Raw genomic sequence first — 15743 nt, 5'->3', positions numbered from 1 at the left:
CTGTATTTTCTGTCTCTGACTGTCAGATCAAAGCTGATGCTTAGGAAACTATTTAGCACTTTCACACTGCATTCTGCCATATTTCTGTTAATATTTACAAACCTGTATAAATAGCTGATGATGAACTAATTTCAAGCCAGTGACTTGAAGCAATAAATACTCTACCCAATTAGCAGCAGTCTCTGCTGTTGTATAATTCCAGTCAGCAATAGCTGAATTGTAAAACTGTAAATACCGCGCTGAGCACAGTACATCTATCATTTCCCAACTTTTCCTTTTTAATGGCTCAAATCAGGTGCTGTCAGAATGAGAAGGTGGAAAAGATAGTACCCAGCGGTATCTCTTTGATGTATAAGGAGATACATTTTCATTTGCAATGGGATTTTCACCCCTGGATTATTCTACAAACGACAAACATTTAACTTACGCCATTGTCACTTAATTTCCATCAGTTCTTGCTTTGACCACAAGGTGGCAGGCTGCTTGTTTCTTTTGTGACCTTTAACCTGTCAGAATGATTTGTCATGATGTTTCATGACTAGTCACTGTAAAGCTAGGTACACATCTTTGCAATTATCCTGCAGATCACATGACCATTTGGTCAGATATAGGAGTGTGCACGCTCTCACAATCATCTTTTATCGTGCCAAAACACATTGCATCAGTTAATTTGGTTTTCCTAAAAATCCCGATCAACGATGCACCGATTTCAGGTAAATGTGGCAGTGTGTACGCACTCACAACCACCAGCATGGGCAGGTATCTGTAGAGTGTATGATCTTTTCAGCAGATGGTTATGAGAGATGAAGTTCACAGATCTGACTGTAAATCGTGTAAGTGTGTACACATGAATCTACATGACCATCAGGACTTTCAGTTGTTGGTGAAATCGTAACAGAAATTGCATCTGTACTAAGATTGCATAGGTGTGTACCCATCATCATCATCATCATTTATTTATATAGCGCCACAAATTCCGCAGCGCTGTACAGAGAACTCATTCACATCAGTCCCTGCCCCATTGGAGCTTGCAGTCTAAGTTCCCTACTATACACATACAAACACAGAGAGAGAGAGAGAGAGAGAGAGAGAGACTAGGGTCAATTTTGATGGCAGCCAATTAACTTACCAGTATGTTTTTGGAGTGTGAGAGGAAACCGGAGCACCCGGAGGAAACCCACGCAAACACGGGTAGAACATACAAACTCCCCACAGATAAGGCCATGGTCAGGAATTGAACTCATGACCCCAGTGCTGTGAGGCAGAAGTGCTAACCACTAAGCCACCGTGCTGCCCAGCTTTAGAGTGATGAGTCCGTGATCTGCTCATAATCAAAACGTGGGACAGAATGCTGTCATTTATTACAATGCAGATAATGCAGCATTGTGACAATGGAAGCGCTCCGGTGTGCAGGGGGTTAATTAATATGGCACAGCCGCGGCCTGCGGCAGAATGGTGTGATTGCTTACTCTGCAGAAATGAAAATAAATAGATCTGCCACGACCTCCTCTCGTGTTACACTCCGCTCACATCATCCTGCACAAACCCGCTTACATGACCGATCCATCTGGCTTACCTCACTGTTATATGATTGTTGTTCAATGTGTATTGAATGCTGCTTGTGGCCCCGATCGCAGTCCTGTGATAAATTCATGCCTGGGACACAAGACAATAAGTCGGGTGATTGTCTTCTAGTCGGTGGTTTCAAATAGATAGCTTTATTAGATCTGTTTCACCTAACTGTTATTATATATGGAATAATGTGCTCCCTATAGTATGTTATAGGGATATTATAAATACCGGAGGGATCTGTGATCCCTATAAACACAAGGAGGTAGAATGTGTGTTTGTATACAGGTCACAGAAGTCTGAGTTAATGTCTAATATCAGTAATTATTTACAGTAGGGATCGCAGTATTATAGTTTATAATATACAAGTATTCCTAATGAATGACATTAGAATGCACTGTTTATTATTGTAATATTTATATAGAAAATATTGTTTATAGAAGTATATATTAAAATCACTTGTGTATTGTTGTATTGTAGATAACTGTCAGGACAGTATTATAGTGAGGAGTTTGTATGTTCTCCCCGTGTTTGCGTGGGTCTCCTCTGGGTGCCCCGGTTTCCAACCACACTCCAAACACATACTGGTAGGTTAACTGGACAAAATGTGTCAGTGTGGAAGGGAATATAGACTGTAAGCTCCAGTGAGACAGGATCCATGTGAGGATTAAACATTCTCTATAAAGTTGAATATGTAGGCGCTATATAAATAACTGTTAATAAAGAAATACTACATTGTTCACAAACAAAAGCCTCAACACTACTACAGCCTCTAGACTGTTACAGGGTACACACCACTACAGCCTCAACACCACTACAGCCTCAACACCACTACAACCTCAACACTACTACAGCCTCAACACCACTACAGCCTCAATACCACTACAGCCTCAACACCACTACAGCCTCAACACCACTACAGCCTCAACACCACTACAGCCTCAACACTGTTACAGGGTACACACCACTACAGCCTCAACATCACTACAGCCTCTACACCACTACAGCCTCTACACCACTACAGCCTCAACACCACTACAGCCTCTACACCACTACAGCCTCTACACTGTTACAGGGTACACACCACTACAGCCTCAACATCACTACAGCCTCTACACCACTACAGCCTCTACACTGTTACAGGGTACACACCACTACAGTCTCAACACCACTACAGCCTCAACACCACTACAGCCTCAACATCACTACAGCCTCAACACCACTACAGCCTCTACACCACTACAGTCTCTACACCACTACAGCCTCAACACCACTACAGCCTCAACACCACTACAGCCTCTACACCACTACAGCCTCTACACCACTACAGCCTCAACACCACTACAGCCTCTACACCACTACAGTCTCTACACCACTACAGCCTCAACACCACTACAGCCTCTACACTGTTACAGGGTACACACCACTACAGCCTCAACATCACTACAGCCTCAACACCACTACAGCCTCTACACTGTTACAGGGTACACACCACTACAGCCTCAACATCACTACAGCCTCTACACCACTACAGCCTCTACACCACTACAGCCTCAACACCACTACAGCCTCAACACCACTACAGCCTCTACACTGTTACAGGGTACACACCACTACAGCCTCAACATCACTACAGCCTCAACACCACTACAGCCTCTACACTGTTACAGGGTACACACCACTACAGTCTCAACACCACTACAGCCTCAACACTACTACAGCCTCTACACTGTTACAGGGTACACACCACTACAGTCTCAACACCACTACAGCCTCAACACTACTACAGCCTCAACACCACTACAGCCTCAACATCACTACAGCCTCAACACTACTACAGCCTCTACACTGTTACAGGGTACACACCACTACAGTCTCAACACCACTACAGCCTCAACACTACTACAGCCTCAACACCACTACAGCCTCAACACCACTACAGCCTCAACACCACTACAGCCTCTACCAGGGCCCTCTTAAGAACCTCTTGGGCCCCCGGGCACAGCAGTGCACCGGGGCCCCTATATATACAGAAATAAAAAAATAATGATTATATATATGGGCCCTGCAGCCCAGGGGGGCCCGTCGGAGGCAGGAAAAAGAAAACCCTGAAAAAAAGAAGAAAATACTTACCTTGCGGTGAGCTGGCGATCCGGCTCCCTCCCTGGTCTCCTCCTCCGTCGCGCTCCGCAATGGATGTCGGGCGGGCGTGATGACGTCACGCCCGACATGCACTGCCAGCACGACGGAGGAGGAGACCAGGGAGGGAGCCGGATCGCCAGCTGACAGCACGGTAAGTATTTTCTTCTTTTTTTCAGGGTTTTCTTTTTTTTCCTGCCTCCGGAGGGCCCCCCTGGGCTGCAGGGCCCCCGGGCACCTGCCCAGCGTGCCCAATGGGAAAGACGGCCCTGGCCTCTACACTATTACAGGGTACACACCACTACAGTCTCAACATCACTACAGCCTCTACACCACTACAGCCTCACTATCACTACAGTCTCCACACCACTATAGCCTGTACACCACTACAGGTTACACACTATTACAGGTTACACACTACTGCAGCCTCTACACTATTACATCTTCTCCATTAGTGCAGCTCAAACACACCAAGCGCATTTATTTGCTTTGCAATACATACAACTTATATGCATTAGAGGGATGACCGAAGACTTTAATGCCTTGCTTTATCTTCCATGCTCCTGTCTTTCAGTCAAGTATTTATATCATCACATAGAGTTGTTTGTGTTGTCCCCTAGTGATAATCTCTGAGGCTGCTTCAATTGTATCTAATACAGAGAGTGCAGTGGTGTTATATCCCAGGCAGCAGCTACAAACAACCTCTCCCTGATGGTATAAATACATGGCTGAAAGGCTCAAAAATAATCCAGAAACATAATGCAATGGATTTAGTGCAAATTCCAGGGAAGTTAAAGTCATCTGAAGGTTGGCAACCCCATTAATTGTATGGGGTGCAGAAATATCTTGCACCTGCTGATAATAACAGGCTAATAAATGGTTTTATTAATGACAGAATAAGCCTCCAGGTACATTAACCTCCCTGTGAGAGGCGACAAATGTTATATATCTCATTTATACCTCTAGGACATTGTTCTATTGACCCCTCCTCCGGACTATTGTCAGTACAGGCTGTTCCGGACACACCGTGCACCAAAAACATCCACCAGGACTCCCCCCCTTCTTCATACTGACTTTTATTCATTTCCTCATTACTGGCCCCGGTCAGCTGCAAAAACAAACGAGCATTGCAAGTAATGAACGTGTCCCACCATTAGCGTTCTCTGGTGAGTCGTTGTTCAGCTGTACAAGCACAGCCATGTTATAAACAATTATTCCTGGTGTCCTGGACCACTGGGAATTCTTCCTAAGTTCATTCTTTCTTTATTTCATTTAATTTTTGCCTAATAAAAACCATCTCGTTTTACTTGTAGCTGATATTCATGGTATGTGCGGAGGAGACACGGGGTCGGTTGTGTGTGTGAGAGACATGGTGATTACATAGGTTTTACAAACATCTTGATGTCAGGGAACATTTGTGAATGACAAAGCAGGTGTTACCTTTAGCAGCCAATCAGATTTTAGCTGTCATTTTTCAAGTATAATTTAGAAAATGGAAGCAAACATCTGATTGGTTGCTGTGGGCAGTACCATCTTTTTCATTTTGCTGCAGGTTTTATAAGCGTCCCTTATTGCAAATACAAATGACATCTGCAAATTGGGTTGAAAAGTAAATGTCAGCTTAGAGGACTGACTGCAGAACGATGAAACCATTGCAGACCTCACCCTGTTGGCTCCTTCAAGACATGTCCTGTTTTTGGCATCCTAGGCACTAAGAGGACAATGTATACAGGCTGCTATAGGGTGTTTTGCTATAGAAATGTAATTTCCTGCTTTATTTTGTTTTGCTAGTAAAGTTAATTTTGTGGGATCCTACAAGATCAGGTTTAGATTGGAAAATAATCTGTTCTGAAACCGGTTCCTTGAATCGACTCTAAAGTTAGGAAATTTAAGATAAACTCTCGGACCTTAGATAGACTAAAAAAAAGCTCTGACTGACAAAGACTTCCCAGATTTCCCCCCCATGGGACAAAGCTGTCCCAATCATGATGGTAGGACAGCGTCCTTCAAATAGGGACTGTTGGCAAGTATACTTTAGATCACAAACACCTGGAAGGTCAACAAGGGTGTATAGAGTCAATAAGTAAGGCAAAAAAATGAGTAACTTTGCTCCTGGACAAACAATGTTACAATGCAAGGGGTGCAGATTAGTTTATTATTTTGCACATAAGTTAAACACTGGCTGCTTTTTCATGTAGCACACAAATACTTGATAGCTTTATTTTTACACTGAAATTTAAAGATAATCTAGGACATGTCCTACCCCAACTATAAATCTGTCCCCACATGTTAAATCTACCTCCCCCTCCAATGCAACATGGTTTTGCCAAGGTGCAAAGTTGCTCCATTTTTTTTTTGCTTTACTTTCCTTAGTGAATGAGGCCCATTATAGCCTCTGTATCGTTTATAAATCTGCATTAATCTTGAAAAGTTCCTAAAAGTAAAAAAAATTAAAATAAATGCCACACACTCAAATAAAACACTGACGTGTGTATAGCACTTAAATGCTACACGGCATGAACTGTCTAATTCAGCCAGGGGAACCTCACAACGTATCTGATAGTTGTTTTAAAACTTGAAAACCAACTTGTAGTCCTATGAATTGGACGTGATCCTGTGGGCACAGTCTGCACCACTGATAGACAGTCGCATTTCTTATATCCTAAAGGTACACAGATTAGATGGAAAGAGGAAGAGAAGAAAATTGAGTTTCTTTCTGTAGACAAACAATAATACCCTGCCTGGCGTAGGTTACACAATCATGGATTTAATGATCCATTCTCTTGTATGATTTTATGACCTCAATAACACAACTCTGCAAATTGAGTTTTCTTTAATGCAAGGAACGTGAAAGATCATAACTTTTACAAATACTTAATGCAATATAAGAGTTACACCGTGCCTGGCTTCAATAATACAGGCACTTATAAAAGGATGAATTCATGTATGAAAAAAACATTTATTGCATCCAACGGCTAATTGGTTTAAACAATTTTATTGCCCCATACTAAAATGTACATGCAAAATGGTGTCTAGTAGAGATGCTGAGAAATTTGGAAACAGTTTGTTGGCCACAATGGTTGATTCCGGATTCAAATTTGTGGTTCAAACTTTGAGGCTGCCGTTCTTCGCCTGCATCCACTGATCGATGTCGAGAATCTTGGTTTGTAGTAAAATTAGTGTTTTAAATATTTTTACTGCTCAACACTATTTAAAAAATATTTAAAATTATTTTAACTTTTTAAAAATAAATATAACTGTTAAAATGCTTGAACGTATTAGAGCCGCTCCGCACGTGTGCAAACCAGATCAAACATAGTCAAACAGGCTCGAACTGACTCAAACATGGTTAAACAGGCTCGAACTGACTCAAACATGGTCAAACAGGCGTGAACTGACGCAAACATGGTCAAACAGGCTCGACCTGACTCAAACATGGTAAAACAGGCTTGAACGGACTCAAACATGGTCAAACAGGATCTCACTGACTCAAACATGGTTAAACAGGCTTGAACTGACTCAAACATGGTCAAACAGGCTCAAACTGACTCAAACATGGTCAAACAGACTCAACCTGACTCAAACATGGTCAAACAGGCTTGAACTGACTCAAACATGGTCAAACAGGCTCGACCTGACTCAAACATGGTCAAACAGGCTTGAACTGACTCAAACATGGTCAAACAGGATCGAACTGACTCAAACATGGTCAAACAGGCTTGAACTGACTCAAACATGGTCAAACAGGCTCAAACTGACTCAAACATGGTCAAACAGGCTCGACCTGACTCAAACATGGTCAAACAGGCTCAAACTGACTCAAGCATGGTCAAACAGGCTCAAACTGACTCAAACATAGTCAAACAGGCTCAAACTGACTCAAACATGGTCAAACAGGCTCGACCTGACTCAAACATGTTCAAACAGGATCAAACTGTCTCAAACATGTTCAAACAGGATCAAACTGACTCAAGCATAGTCAAACCTGTTCTCAAATTCACCTTAGCTTTTTTTAATTGGTCAAAATTGCACATTTTTGTGACCATTTGTCAAACTAGTTTGAGAAACGATGGACGGTGGTTATGAGCATCTCCAGCGTCTACCATAGGCTCTCCATATCAATTATAAATAGTTCTCCCTCAGTAACTAAAACACTAAATGAGCGACATGATGTCACTCATTCAGTGTTTGAGGTGCCCCCAAAATGTTGGCGCTGGCCCTGCATCCAGGCCACAACCACCCTTAAAACCATAGTCCAAATATGCATCTTCTCCCACTATTTGAAGGGATGCTAATCTCATGTATTTCTATTTGTCCAATGTAAACAATAAAGGTTTAATATATAAAATATTTATTTTTTCATTGTGATAGTAAATCTGCTTGTAGAGGCTACCATGCAGTACAGTTGCTATTGTTTCTCTTCTCTTCCCCATAATCACTTTACCACCTCCCAATGCCCTCCTATCAGGTTTAATGAGGTGTCATAATCTTCTCATGATACAATAATTTGGGGGAGGAGGCTAGAAGGAGGGGATTCCTGAAATATCTTTCGGTTCAGATTTTGATATCGTTTGGTTCACGGCCCAGGAAAGACCAGAAATATAATGAAGAGGCTTTTCAAATGGGTAGATCTATTAAACTTTCTAAAAAGGAAGAGTGGAGGTATTGCCCATAGCAACCAATCAGATTCTAGCTTTCATTTATTTAGTACAGTCTAGAAATGAAAACTAAAATCTGATTGGTTGCTACGGGCAACACCACCACTTTTTCATTTTAGAAGGGTTGATAATTCTACCAAAAGACTTTTCTATCCACTTCTTGCTGTAACTTTCCAGGCATCAAAAACATAAAAAAGCACATCGGAACTACAAACATATTCAGTCCAGCACATAGTGTCTTGTTGTCCTGGATAAACTCCCAGCCACATAGGAAATTCCAGATTAGCTTCATTAAGATATTATGTTGGAAAAATCATTTTTTTTGGCTTTATTAAACTCTTGTCTTTACCTCTTCTCACGCAGTAGAGAGAAATGTTCAAAACTCTTCCATGAAATATTTGCCTCAGTCTGCAAGTGCACGCGTTTCTCCAGCATAATTTTACCCCTATGCGTTCCGCATTGAATCACCTCCAATTGTTTTTGTTTTGCCTGGAATCTTCCCTTATTATAAGCCAAAACCCAATACCACAGAACAGAATAAATTGACACCATCATTGTCCCAGCACTATTTACTATAATTTATGTTAAATGGGGAATGTACAGAGCTGAATACCGCTCCACAGAGTGAACGCAAAGATCGTATTGTTATAACTTTGCAACCATGCGAAACAGCCTCATCTGCCGCATCATCAGATTTGCTCAAAATTCCGCTGTAACTTCGCTCATGTCTAGATGTACGATCTATTTGTTAACTCATCTGTTTCCTTTCTACCGGATGACCATACAAGACAAAATCGTACCCCATGGCTTGAATAGGAGGTTTTTTTTTTGTGCCATAAAATTCTTTATCTATGTATATGTATATATGCCCTTATGTTGTTAACTTGCATTTTAATTTCCTATAAGTTTAAATACTGTAATAATAATTATTAAACAAGCAAAGTGGTATAACTAGGGAATCCAAACCAGCTGCTTTTATTTGAGATTATTTTAGTAATGATTTATAGTTTGTTGAGCATCATCTGATTGCCATGGCAACCACAGTCACATAACATGTGATGTAGTGAGCAGAGAGACTTTTATAATGTAACACATCGCCCCGCTTTCTCCTTCTGCAATCACATGACCACCAACAAGCTTAGTGATTGACTGGCTCAGACTCAGCGTATACACTGTCTTGTGGACAAGCAGAAACCACTTTTTTTTCAGGAGATATAGACTTTATTTTTCCAGTGGAAAAAGTGCAAACAATATACTGTTTATAAATGCTTCCACGTTTCTCATCCTGTAATTTATCATGTTTTATAACAGTACATGTTTTCATATCACTATTTTAAAGAAAATGATCTAATTAAGCTAGTCTATCTTGATGACTTTTGTTTAGGAGATAAATGTGCAAAATAGACTGAAGGAGTCATCATTAGTTAGATACATTCGTTTTCAGAGTGTATCCAGCATTTCCATTTCCTGCAGACTTTGGAGTGCTAAGCATTTGTAGTCCTCTGTTTGCACACGGGCTCACCATTGTGTCTTCTGGCTGCCGTCAGTGACTTGGACTGAGTAGCGTGAAAAAGTTTGTGTGCTACTCAGTTCAAATCTAATAATGTGGGATTTGTGATACGCCAGTAGAAGCCTGGATCAGACACAAGACTGCATACATTCCCTCACCCGGAGATGGAGAGTCTGCACAAAAGGTTATTGCTAGATACACTGATAGAGAGTATATCTAGCAAACAATTATCTGTAGGGTAGGGGATAACATTTGCTGAACAGGCCCCCAGTGTCTATTTTGCATGTTTAATCTACTACATGCTACCAAAAAAAGCCATGTCACCCCCCCACCAAAACAAAAAGAGTAATATGAAGTAATATGTTTTTCAATTTATATTCTAGGAAGAGTTGGCGAAACGCGATGGACAATAAGGCCATGTACCTTCATACATTTGATGAGAAAGAAAATGGGTCTATATTCGAAGAATCATTTGATGGCAAGAACCTCTCTAAGATGAATCTTTGTGATGGACGTAAGTATTGAATTTCTTCTAGTCCAGGGTTGGAGGAATATAGGAAAGTTACCTCTGAACCTTAAATTCAGGCTGGGTCATTTCTACACAATGACTTTATGTGATATATTCTTCCACAGTATGTTCTAATGTATGTGTCACATGACTGTGTATGCAGCATTTTTCCACCCAGTTGTATGCGGTCTTCAGATGCTGTATATTTCACACCAGCCTTAGATGTTCCTTCAAATTCTGAGCTAAATTGCTAAGACAATATTACATTATATTCAATATTGTCTTTTTAAATTCAATGTTGTGTTTCTTGTACAATCTGACTTTCACAGATTGGTGTTTGGGGTAAATGGTTGAGCTCTAACAATCTTAAGACTACACGCACTGTGGCAGTTACTAGAGATGTGCACAGATCATAATTTGTGATGAAACAGGTCGTTTTGTAGAGTTGCAAAGTTCTAGTGATAAATTACACAAGTTCCGCTTTGCTGTTCCGCACTGTATTTGTACATTACAGTCCATATATAGCTTGATGACAAGAGATATGTGTGCCATGATTGGTGGAGGAGTGTGATGTCATTGGGGCATGACCTGGCCTGAAAAGTTCCAAACATATGGCGGAATAGGCAATAAGGCGGCATATCCTGCACAGAGGGATAACATAAAGCGACGTAGAACATATACCGTATATATACTCGAGTATAAGTCGACCCGAATATAAGCCGAGGTACCTAATTTTACCACAAAAAACTGGTAAAACTTATTGACTCGAGTATAAGCCTAGGGTGGGAAATGCAGCAGCAGCTACTGGTAATTTTTTTAGATTTATTCATTATTATGTTTTTAATTTACATCTGTATATGCATTTTTATATCATGTGTGTTTTTCAGTTTAATGCTATTTTGTCATTTTGATGTATGCTTTCACCCCCTATGTACATTGTTGTGGAAAATAAGAATATGTATACACATAAAATACAAATAAATTATTAAGTGTGTAAGTTGTGAAATTTGCAAATCTATTACTTGCAGTTTGGTGGGGTTGTCAGTTGTCAGGACTTGAGTTCCAGGGTCACTCTCACACGTTTGCAGCCACTATTAGAAAATATTTTGCACTCAACTGTTTAGCATCAGCAAAAGAAATCCCATACACTCTCTGTAGTGTTTCCTGTGTAGGATCCCCCCTTTCAAAAGGCTGACGAGTTCTGTTATGAGATGTGCTGTGATGAGGCTAGTGATCAGATTAGCGTGTCACAAGTAGGATCTAATTTGTCATTTCAACGTTTCTAAGCACAATCTAAGAGCAGCTTCCTTACCGCTTGTCGTCAAAGCTCCACAGCCGGGTTTAAAGAGTTCTGCCTACAGCCTTTTCCTTCCCCCGCAGTGGAACGCATGTGCGTTCCACCAACAGGAAGTTCGGCATTTGGAACGCGTTTGCGTTCCAAATGCCGAACTTCCTGTCGGTGGAACGCACATGCGTTCCACTGCGGAACTTAACAACTGAGGAACGGGACACCAGGTAAGTTCACCCGTGTATAAGCCGAGGGGGCCTTTTTCAGCATACAAAAATGTGCTGAAAAACTCGGCTTATACACGGGTATATACGGTAAGTTCCCCAGTGTTAGGCAAAATTAAGTACAGAAAATCTTTGAGTTAACAGTCCTGTTAAAAGTAGATGGGTTTAGTTTGTGAGAGATCAATTAAGCTGGAGATCCATCAGTTATGTTGTTAATTTACATTTAACTGATCATTTCCTGGGTTGACGTACATACAGCCTCCAATGCAGGCAGATAATCCCCCCCCCCCCCCCCTTCCCAGGAACACAGAGCACACCTCAGATATACAGATATAGAGACACACAATCACATACAGACCATTGTATCAGGACCACCAACAAAACACACACCAGAGCTGAGCACATTGTAGACCTGATATTTGATGAGCGCCGGTTGAGCAGCGCTAGGTGTGCGGAGGAGGCGCCCGCTGCAACGGTAATGGTCACATCACAGGACAACCTCCTACCACTTTAATAACTTGTTTCATGGAGTTAAATGTTTCCATTTTAACCTAAAATCCTGCTCAATTTAGTCTCATATTTGGCTAATAAGAATCATGAGAGTGAGGAGGCATTGGGACTGTTTATATTACATCTGTTACTTTTGTGTCTTTAAAGCTTTGGTTACATTGGGCAAAGTGTAGGGCAAAGCCCGATCTCTGTCAGCTCTGAGCTGCTGCAAAATCCAAGAGTGGAAAAGACTGTGCTCCCCTCTGCAAACATGGACGGCTCTCTTCATATCTATCCCCCTTTGTACTGCCAGTTTCCTTTATATCAATCCCCCGTTACACTGTCAGTTTCCTTTATATCAATCCCCTTTACACTGTCAGTTTCCTATATATCTATCCCCCTTTACACTGTGAGTTTCCTTTAGATCTATCCCCCTTTACACTGTCAGTTTCCTTTATATCAATCCCCTTGACACTGTCAGTTTCCTATATATCTATCCCCCGTTACACTGTCAGTTTCCTTTATATCAATCCCCCCTTTACACTGTCAGTTTCCTTTATATCAATCCCCTTTACACTGTCAGTTTCCTATATATCTATCCCCCGTTACACTGTCAGTTTCCTTTATATCAATCCCCCCTTTACACTGTCAGTTTCCTTTATATCTATCCCACTTTACACTTTCAGTTTCCTTTATATCAATCCCCTTTACACTGTCAGTTTCCTTTATATCAATCCCCTTTACACTGTCAGTTTCCTTTATATCAATCCCCCGTTACACTGTCAGTTTCCTTTATATCAATCCCCCCGTTACACTGTCAGTTTCCTTTATATCTATCCCACTTTACACTTTCAGTTTCCTTTATATCAATCCCCTTTACACTGTCAGTTTCCTTTATATCAATCCCCCCTTTACACTGTCAGTTTCCTTTATATCTATCCCACTTTACACTTTCAGTTTCCTTTATATCAATCCCCTTTACACTGTCAGTTTCCTTTATATCTATTCCCCGTTACACTGTCAGTTTCCTTTATATCAATCCCCTTTACACTGTCAGTTTCCTTTATATCAATCCCCCCTTTACACTGTCAGTTTCCTTTATATCTATCCCACTTTACACTTTCAGTTTCCTTTATATCAATCCCCTTTACACTGTCAGTTTCCTTTATATCAATCCCCTTTACACTGTCAGTTTCCTATATATCAATCCCCCGTTACACTGTCAGTTTCCTTTATATCAATCCCCCCTTTACACTGTCAGTTTCCTTTATATCTATCCCACTTTACACTTTCAGTTTCCTTTATATCAATCCCCTTTACACTGTCAGTTTCCTTTATATCTATTCCCCGTTACACTGTCAGTTTCCTTTATATCAATCCCCTTTACACTGTCAGTTTCCTTTATATCAATCCCCCCTTTACACTGTCAGTTTCCTTTATATCTATCCCACTTTACACTTTCAGTTTCCTTTATATCAATCCCCTTTACACTGTCAGTTTCCTTTATATCAATCCCCTTTACACTGTCAGTTTCCTTTATATCAATCCCCCGTTACACTGTCAGTTTCCTTTATATCAATCCCCCCGTTACACTGTCAGTTTCCTTTATATCTATCCCACTTTGCACTTTCAGTTTCCTTTATATCAATCCCCTTTACACTGTCAGTTTCCTTTATATCAATCCCCCCTTTACACTGTCAGTTTCCTTTATATCTATCCCACTTTACACTTTCAGTTTCCTTTATATCAATCCCCTTTACACTGTCAGTTTCCTTTATATCTATTCCCCGTTACACTGTCAGTTTCCTTTATATCAATCCCCTTTACACTGTCAGTTTCCTTTATATCAATCCCCCCTTTACACTGTCAGTTTCCTTTATATCTATCCCACTTTACACTGTCAGTTTCCTTTATATCAATCCCCCGTTACACTGTCAGTTTCCTTTATATCAATCCCCCGTTACACTGTCAGTTTCCTTTATATCAATCCCCCGTTACACTGTCAGTTTCCTTTATATCAATCCCCCGTTACACTGTCAGTTTCCTTTATATCAATCCCCCGTTACACTGTCAGTTTCCTTTATATCAATCCCCCGTTACACTGTCAGTTTCCTTTATATCAATCCCCCGTTACACTGTCAGTTTCCTTTATATCTATCCCACTTTACACTTTCAGTTTCCTTTATATCAATCCCCTTTACACTGTCAGTTTCCTTTATATCTATTCCCCGTTACACTGTCAGTTTCCTTTATATCAATCCCCTTTACACTGTCAGTTTCCTTTATATCAATCCCCCCTTTACACTGTCAGTTTCCTTTATATCTATCCCACTTTACACTTTCAGTTTCCTTTATATCAATCCCCTTTACACTGTCAGTTTCCTTTATATCTATTCCCCGTTACACTGTCAGTTTCCTTTATATCAATCCCCTTTACACTGTCAGTTTCCTTTATATCAATCCCCCCTTTACACTGTCAGTTTCCTTTATATCTATCCCCCGTTACACTGTCAGTTTCCTTTATATCAATCCCCCGTTACACTGTCAGTTTCCTTTATATCAATCCCCCGTTACACTGTCAGTTTCCTTTATATCAATCCCCCGTTACACTGTCAGTTTCCTTTATATCAATCCCCCGTTACACTGTCAGTTTCCTTTATATCTATCCCACTTTACACTTTCAGTTTCCTTTATATCAATCCCCTTTACACTGTCAGTTTCCTTTATATCTATTCCCCGTTACACTGTCAGTTTCCTTTATATCAATCCCCTTTACACTGTCAGTTTCCTTTATATCAATCCCCCCTTTACACTGTCAGTTTCCTTTATATCTATCCCACTTTACACTTTCAGTTTCCTTTATATCAATCCCCTTTACACTGTCAGTTTCCTTTATATCTATTCCCCGTTACACTGTCAGTTTCCTTTATATCAATCCCCTTTACACTGTCAGTTTCCTTTATATCAATCCCCCCTTTACACTGTCAGTTTCCTTTATATCTATCCCACTTTACACTGTCAGTTTCCTTTATATCAATCCCCCGTTACACTGTCAGTTTCCTTTATATCAATCCCCCGTTACACTGTCAGTTTCCTTTATATCAATCCCCCGTTACACTGTCAGTTTCCTTTATATCAATCCCCCGTTACACTGTCAGTTTCCTTTATATCAATCCCCCGTTACACTGTCAGTTTCCTTTATATCAATCCCCCGTTACACTGTCAGTTTCCTTTATATCAATCCCCCGTTACACTGTCAGTTTCCTTTATATCAATCCCCCCGTTACACTGTCAGTTTCCTTTATATCTATCCCCTGTTACACTGTCAGTTTCCTTTATATCTATCCCACTTTACACT

General features: G+C 40.7%; 1 protein-coding gene across 1 annotated transcript in view; it reads left to right on the top strand.

The window, feature by feature from the left end:
• The window catches only part of SCARA5 (scavenger receptor class A member 5), a 343414-nt gene that overhangs the window by 6994 nt on the left and 320677 nt on the right, over positions 1–15743 (top strand). Inside the window, exon 2 of the mRNA XM_075201143.1 lies at positions 10260–10390. Within this exon, the coding sequence (XP_075057244.1) occupies positions 10279–10390 (112 nt within the window). The 5' untranslated portion in view covers positions 10260–10278. The remainder of the gene's footprint in view (positions 1–10259; positions 10391–15743) is intronic.

This window comes from Mixophyes fleayi, chromosome 3 (assembly GCF_038048845.1).
Source record: "Mixophyes fleayi isolate aMixFle1 chromosome 3, aMixFle1.hap1, whole genome shotgun sequence".
NCBI classification, from domain to species: domain Eukaryota; kingdom Metazoa; phylum Chordata; class Amphibia; order Anura; family Limnodynastidae; genus Mixophyes; species Mixophyes fleayi.
This window is presented reverse-complemented; position numbering and strand designations above follow the sequence as displayed.